At 56.5% G+C, this 7,891-nt stretch overlaps 1 protein-coding gene across 1 annotated transcript; it reads right to left on the minus strand.

Annotated features, from left to right (window-relative positions):
- Nucleotides 1–567: 567 nt before the first annotated feature.
- Nucleotides 568–1,518, minus strand: LOC102461044 (olfactory receptor 52B2-like). Its single transcript, XM_075922469.2, has one exon. It carries the CDS (start codon nucleotides 1,516–1,518, stop codon nucleotides 568–570), a length of 951 nt encoding a protein of 316 aa, XP_075778584.2.
- Nucleotides 1,519–7,891: the final 6,373 nt, after the last annotated feature.

Below are 7,891 nucleotides of genomic sequence, written 5' to 3' on the forward strand. Positions count from 1 at the left end.
GTTTTAGGTAGATTCCTGTGCAGGCCAGGTATCTTTCCAACCCTAGGGTCAGGGCTTTTCTCCACTCTGGCATTGTGAATGCCGAAGATGGGGGCCAACAAGAGACTTTAAAAATACTTTGCCATTAAATACTTCCCCAAGGTAAAAGATTCCTCATCCTTGGATTGATATCGCTGCCACCACCCAGATGTGAAACCCCTGTAAGAAACCAGGAAGATGCACGTGGAAAGCTGAGTTAGTTTGCCCATCACTTGTGAGCATCTTTGCGCCTCTCCGTCTGGCATAAAGTGGGTAGCAGAAGAACAAATCTCCACTTTGGCCTTCCTCTCAGACTAGTGAGCATCCCTATTTGGGGGGCGTCATTAAAGTGGATCGCAAGGCCACCAACAAAAGGGATCAGGAAGCCACATTCAGCCTTGGCCCTGAATTTGCAGTGAAACTTCCCTGGGGGTGAAAATGTCTGTTTTGCTACTGGGAATGAAAGTGTTAACGTCCCTGTCTTGGAGCCAAGGGGGCCTCTCCTTGCAGTGTGGAAGAAGTCAGCAAGTAAGTCACATGGCTCTGGACTCAGCACCATTTCCACGTCTGGGACAACACGCAGACCATTTGTTCCCGCAGCTGCTTGGTTTTCATCCCATAAACAATGGGGTTTAGCACGGGGGGGACGAGCACGTAGAGATCGGCCAGCAGGATGTGAATGTGTTTAGGGATATTGTGGCCAAAGCGGTGGGTTAGGAGAGTGAAAAACGCTGGGACGTAAAATAAGAGGATGATACAAAAGTGGGAGGCGCAAGTGCTTAGCGTCTTGAGTCGGGCTTCTTTGGTGGGCAGCTTGAAGACAGCCCTGAGGATCAGCACGTAGGACACGGCGATGAACACAAAGTCTAGTATAAAGGTGAGAATAGGCACTGAAAAGCCAAACCAGATATTGAGAGAGATGTCTGCACAGGCCAGCCTGGCCACCCCGATGTGCTCACAGTAGGAGTGTGGGATGACGTTGCTGGCGCAGAAGGGCAGCCATTTGAGAAGAAAGACATCAGGGACAATTATAAAAAAGCTTCTGACGACAATGGCCGTGGCTATTTTCCCGATCTTCTCATTGGTGAGGACAGTCGTGTACCTCAGGGGGTCGCAGACGGCGACGTACCGATCAAACCCCATGGCCAGCAGGATGGCCGACTCGACGGCAAACCCAAAGTGCACAAAGAACACCTGGGTGAGGCAGGAACTGAAGGAAATGTCCTTGGGTCCAAACCAGAAGATGGCCAGTGTGTTGGGAACTGTGGTGGTGGATAACAGCAAGTCGGCCACTGCCAGCATGGAGAGGAAAATGAACATGGGCTCGTGCAGCCTGCGCTGGGTGGCGATGAGCAGGAGGAGACCACAGTTCCCCAGAACAGCCACCGTGTACATCAGCGCGAAGGGGATGGAGATCCAGGGGTGCCAGGGCTCCAGGCCCGGGATGCCGACCAGGATGAAGCTGAGGTGACTGAACGTTGTGCTGTTGGGTGCAGCCATGGGGCACTGAGGGCTCTGCTTGGGCGCCGGGCCTGGCTGGAATCAAAGACAAGGTCAGTGCCTGCTGGGCTCCCGCCGCCTCACACTCACTTCTCACTTCCCGCTCACACACTGCACCCCTGGCTGAGAGCTGCACTCAGAGCTGCGCAGGGCAGAGCCAGAGCCGCTGACAGAGACCTGTCAGGCGCTCAGAGCTCAGAGGTGACCACTCAACAAACCAGCCGCAGAGCAGGCAGGGCCGGATGGCGAGTCTCAGAGAGCCCAGCCCGTGAAGCCGGCCTCCCTCAGCTCTGGGACACACCCAGAAGCTTTTAGGGACCATTCTGCTACTCGCGCTGCAGGATAATTTATTGCTCTATTTCTGGCCCGGCTCCCTGCTTGGCCACTGAGAGACGCTGAACCCCCTGGGAGCTGCAGAGCCCACGAACACAGCGACCACTCAGAGGTGCCTCAGTGCAGAAAGGGGCACTAATGGATTCGGAGCCTGGGGACACAGGACTGAGCCCAGGATCCCAGCAGTGGCCGGACCGGCCCCAGACACGGTGGGGATAGAATCTCCCTGCACCTACGGACAGTCCCCGGCCATAGAGCTTCCTGGCCCCAGCTCTGTGCTAGGGGCTGTGACAGACCGGGCCGTGTCTGGGCACAGCTGAGGGCGTCCGCTCAGGGCGAATTGCTCGAATCCGGGGCTACTTACAGCCCCCGACTGGTGACCTCTCCAAACAGGCCACAAACCAGTCCCACAGAGCGCTTCAGCAGCCTGCCTGAAGCCTCCCGAGCAAAACCCCTCCGACACCCCAGCAATATCTGTGCCCCAGATGGCCCCGGGCCTCATACACAGGTGGGGGGTCCTAGCACCCAATCCCACCTACCCCAAACAAGTTCTGTCCGGTTCCAAGAAACCAGCCACAGATCCCTGGTCAATTTACCCTCTGGATCTTACCCACAAATCACGCTGGGCCAATCCTTTAGAATCTATATCTAAAGGTTTATTATTACAAGAAAGAAAAGCCTGAGAGTAAGGTTATTAAAGTACAGTACGTTACATGCACCGAATCTCCCAGTTCTCGATGCAGGCTCTAGCAGATATGTTGCAGCTGCTGGTTTAAAAGTTCTTATTGCACATCCTACGATCAGGATGGGTTCACAGGTCTTCCGGGCTCTTCAATCCCTGCAGTGCTGCCTCTGGGATGAAGTGCTGAGCTGAGAACAAAATGGCATCGACCACATGGCCTCTTTATACCCCCTTCCTGGCCTCTTCTGGTCTCAGCCGGTCACCTGGTCAGAGGCCAATCTCTATGTTCCCTGCTGGCTGCCCTCAGATGACAAATCCCATTCTTTGGGTGTGTCCATAGCCTATTGAGAGCCATTGTCCCACATGGCCTGGCTACTCAGCCTGTCCATAGCCATGCTTAACCACATTCAGAGAAATATTCAGCTTCCACACAGATTACAGATCTACACACACAGACATTATATACTCACGTACACAGGATCAGAAAACAACAAGCTCCCATTCAATACCCCACATGGCTCCCTTTCATACCAATTTCTGGGGCCAACACCCCACCTAGGGGTGCAGCAGCGATCTGGCTGCTTCCCTCCAATTCAGTAATGTGACAGGGGCTCCTGTTCAGCTGGTTATTCACCCAACCCCTGAGTCCTGGTCGTGTCCAGCACCCCTGGAGCTTCCCGCAGCGCTGCTTGGCCAGCAGGGGATATTCATTGTGCTAACCCTGCACCCAGCCCATGGAAATTCAGCCTCTGCCCGGTGGGAACTGGGCATTGCCTGGGAGCTGTCTGCAGGCAAATGCAAGTCATCGGCTGTTATCACTAACGTGCAGAATTCTACTATATAGTGGAGAGAGCCTGCCTGTCCGTCTGTCTGTCTGGGGAAGAGCTCCTCCGGAAAGATTGGCACAAGCACCACCACATTTGGGAGGCAGCTTCCTTTTAGCACAGCTTACAGAAGATGCGGGGCTTGCTGTGTGGAGAACGCAGGAAGGGCCTGAGATGGGATTACTCCTCCGGAAACCAAACAGAAGAGCGACAGACTCACCGAGCAGGGGAAAGGGGCTTGCAGAGGGCCCCTCTGTCCCTGGTTCAGGACGGCTCCTGCTCCGAACCTCACCGCCTCAGGCCTCCTTTGCGGAGGGCAGGAGAAGCTGAAGTTGCCTACGGGACCACTGCTGGAGGTGCCGCTTTGTGAGGGGAGAGTGCACATTTGGCTCCACTCCTCACGCTGGCAGGGGAAAGCAGGGGGCACAGGAACGTGGATCTGCCCCAGTGGGGGACATGCCTGGCTTGCCCAGCTGTGCCCACTGGAGCTGCAGCGGCCATGGAAGGTCACTGAGCCCCACACTGCTGTGTGCAGAGGGGCCTGGGGCTGCCCTCTCTCCCTGGGGCAGCTTTCCTTGTGAACCCCTCCTCCTCAGCCCCCGCCCAGGCCCATGGCTCCACTGACGCCTGGGAATGTGCACAGTATTATGAACCCCCCTGAAAAGTTCCCTGAGTGTCCGCCCCGAGGGAGGCCGGGTCCCCTCCCAGCGCCACAGGAAGGCCCCTGAAGAGAGATGAAAGCTCCCGCTCCCCACTGCAATCGGTGGCTGGAAAGGCCCGTTGGTGGGAGCCCCACGTTGCTCTTTGCTGTTTTAACTCCCTGCCCCAGGCCAGCAGCAGTGAGGTCTCCCCAGCTCGGAGACGCCCGGGAGACTCTCCAGGGTAACAGCTGAGCAGGAGCCTCCGGCACGAACGACCCCCCCTGGGCGCCTCTGGGCCCTGGAACGTCCACCAGGAGCGGAAATGGCCGAGTGCCCCAGGCAGGGACCTTCCGTTGCAAACCTGCCTGGGGCCTTTCTCCTGGCTGCAGATGCCCTGTCGCTCACCCCAGCCCTTCTCACTGCTTCAGGTGTGTGTCCCTGGGCAGCCTTCCCCCAGGCCCCTTCGGGCTTTCTCAGTCCCTGTAACCCTGACCCATGGTGCTGCTGCCAGTTGCAGGGGGCAGGCTGGTCAAACCGGACCCTGTTCTGACACAGGCTGGAAACGCCCATTAGCGGGAGCTGCATTTTGCTGGTTGCTGCTTTTAATTTTCTGCCCCAGGCCAGCAGCGTGTCAGTAACACAGACCCGATCCCCAGGGGTGGAACCTGCCTGGGCCAGAAAGGCAGCAGAGCCAGGCAGGGGCCGCGGGTGAGGCTCTGCCCTTTACTCTCTGGGACTCACCGGCTGCCCTGGTGCAGGGAGGGAAACACAGGAGCTGCAGCTGCCAAGCTTGGAGACTGTCTGGGGCCAGCGTGTGCCCCGGGGTCAGTGGGACCCGGTACCCAGACAGCCCCACTGTGTGTCCCTGGGCAGCCTTTCCCCAGCCCCCCCAGGCCGGCCCAGCCCCCGGCAGCCCTGACGCAGGGTTTGGGAACAGAGACGTCGGCTGCTCCATGAGAATTGCACCTTCCCTCCCAGCACAGAGTAACTACAGAGCGTCCGTCTGTCCCTGCCCGTCTGTCCATGCACCCGCCCTCCCTGCCACCTCCAGCCCTGCCCCCGTGTCTGTGTCCCGGACGTTCATTCGCATTTCGTAGCGGAGTCACTGGGGGCTCAGGGCAGGAAATGCTGGTGCCTCTGCCCGGCTCTGCCCTGGGCTCTCAGGAAGGGAAACCTAAATCTCTTCCTGGCCAGGAGAAGAATGGTCCGTGGTGACCGTCCTGAGCAGAGCTGAGCAGGACCAGCCCTGGGGAGATGCAGCGGGTTTATCCCTGCAGCATGGGGTCAGGGAGACCTCAGGCCATAGGAGGGGACGGGGAATGTTTTGGTGCCGTTCCTGGGCTCACTGCGCCCAGCAGCCATAGGGAGGGGACCAGTGCGGCTCATTACAAACAGGACTCAGGCTCTGTGCCCCTGGCAGCCCGCTCTGTGCTTCCCCTGCGGGCGCCATCCTGCTCCCCCCGACCTGCCCCCGCTCCCAGGGACTCCAGGGGCTGTGGAGGGTTCCCCTGGACTGGGTCCTTGGCGAGCTCAGGTCCCACTGATGACACGCAAGGGCACCTTTCTCAGCAGGGGGGCAGCCGTGCAGACCCCCCCCCAAACACTCACCGGGCTCCTGCCCCAGCCGGGGATGAGGAGTCTCTGCCTGGGATCCAGGTGGGGAGCTGCAGGGGCAGGAACCGCACTGGCCGGGGCTCGGAGGCAGGGACATTTATCCTGCCTGCCTGGGAGTCCCAGCGGGGTCGGAGCCAGCAGGGAGCCCTGGGCACAGAGCAGTTTCCAGCTCAGCCGCAGGCAGGGGCAGGCTGGGGTCAGGGGATTTGTGTGTTTACATCAGTGATAGTCCTGACGGCTTTGCCCTCACAAGCCCAAACGCCCAGGCTGCGTGTTCTGTGCGGGGAGCTGGCAGCTTCGCCCCCCCTGGGATCACAAACCAATGGATCAATAAACTCAATTTTACAGAAATGGTCAAGTCTCAGAATCACTGCCATATTCTCACAGGGTATGTCTACACTACCCTCCTAGTTCGAACTAGGAGGGAAATGTAGGCATACCGCACTTGCAAATGAAGCCCGGGATTTGAATTTCCCGGGCTTCATTTACATAAACTGGGCGTCGCCATTTTTAAATCCCAGCTCGTTCGAACCCCGTGCCACGCGGCTACACGCAGCACGAACTAGGTAGTTCGGACTAGGCTTCCTAATCCGAACTACCGTTACTCCTCATTCCACGAGGAATTCAAATCCCGTGCTTCATTTGCAAGTGCGGTATGCCTACATTTCCCTCCTAGTTCGAACTAGGAGGGTAGTGTAGACATACCCACAGAGACTTTGGAAGGTGGGGCCGGCAGTAAGGTTGTTGCAGCAGGTGCCAGCCTTGAACCACTGACCCTAGCTACAGAACCCTAGGGTTGGAGGAGACCTCAGGAGTTGTCTATTCCAACCCACCTGCTAAAAATATGCCCAAACCCAGTTTAGTCATGGCAGCCAGGTCTTTCAAAACATCCAGGCTATGTCTAGACTGGCATGATTTTCCACAAATGCTTTTAACGGAAAAGTTTTTCATTAAACGCATTTGCGGAAAAGAGCGTCTAGATTGGCATGGACACTTTTCCGCAAAAGATCTTTTTGCGGAAAAGCGTCTGTGCCAATCTACACGCGCTTTTCCGCAAAAAAAAGCCCCGATTGCCATTTTCGCGATCGGGGCTTTTTTGCTCTAAACAACTCTGAGCTGTCTACACTGGCCCTTTTGTGCAAAAGCTTTTGCCCGAACGGCAGCAGCATAGTATTTCCGCAAGAAGCACTGATTTCTTACATGAGATCGTCAGTGCTCTTGCGGAAATTCAAGCGGCCAGTGTAGACAGCTGGCAAGCAGCTGCTTTTGCGGAAAAACTTGCCAGTCTAGACACAGCCCCAGTGATGGAGATTCCACCTCCTCCCAAGGGAACCCATCCCAGCGCTTCCCCAACCGCCTAGGGAAATAGTTTTCCCAAATATCCAACCTAGACCTCCCCCACTGCAACTTGAGACCATTGCTCCTTGTTCTGCCACCTGCTACCTCTGAGAACAGCCTCTCTCCAGCCTCTTTGGAACCCCCTGCAAGTAATTGAAGTCTGCTCTCAAATCCCCCCTCGCTCTTCTCTTCTGCAGACTAAACAAGCACAAATCCCTCTGCCTCTCCTCGTAGGTCATGTGCTCCAGCCCCTTTTCATTTCTGTTGGCCTCTGCTAGATCCACTTCAATGTTTCCACATCCTTTCTGTAATGTGGGCCCTAGAACTGGACACAATACTCCAGATATGGCCTCCCCAGTGCCAAACAAAGGGGAATAATCACTTCTCGAGATCCTCCTAATGTGTCCCAACATGGCACTAAACTCTCTTGGTACAAGGGCACACTAGTAGTGACAGATCGGGCCGGGTCTGGGCACAGCTGAGGGCGTCTGCTCAGGGTGAATTGCTCAAATTTGGGGCTCCTTACAGCCCCCAGATTGGAGACCTTCCCAAACAGGCCACAAACCAGTCTCACAGAGCACTTCAGCTGCCTGCCTGAAGCCTCGTGAACAAAACCCCTCCGACACCCCAGCAATATCCGTGCCCCAGATGGCCCCGGGCCTATACACGGGTGGGGGGTCCTAGCACCCAATCCCACCTACCCCAAACAAGTTCTGTCCGGTCCCAAGAAACCAGCCACAGATCCCTGGTCAATTTACCCTCTGGACCTTACCCACAAATCACGCTGAGCCAATCCTTTAGCATCTAACATCTAAAGGTTTATTACTACGAGAAAGAAAAGCACGAGAGTGAGGTTGTTAAAGGATAGTACATTACATGCATCGAATCTCCCAGTCCTCGATGCAGGCTCTAGCAGAGATGTTACAGCTGCTGGCTTAAAA

The sequence above is a fragment of the Pelodiscus sinensis genome, chromosome 1 (assembly GCF_052426305.1).
Source record: "Pelodiscus sinensis isolate ZL-2025 chromosome 1, ASM5242630v1, whole genome shotgun sequence".
Classification (NCBI taxonomy): domain Eukaryota; kingdom Metazoa; phylum Chordata; order Testudines; family Trionychidae; genus Pelodiscus; species Pelodiscus sinensis.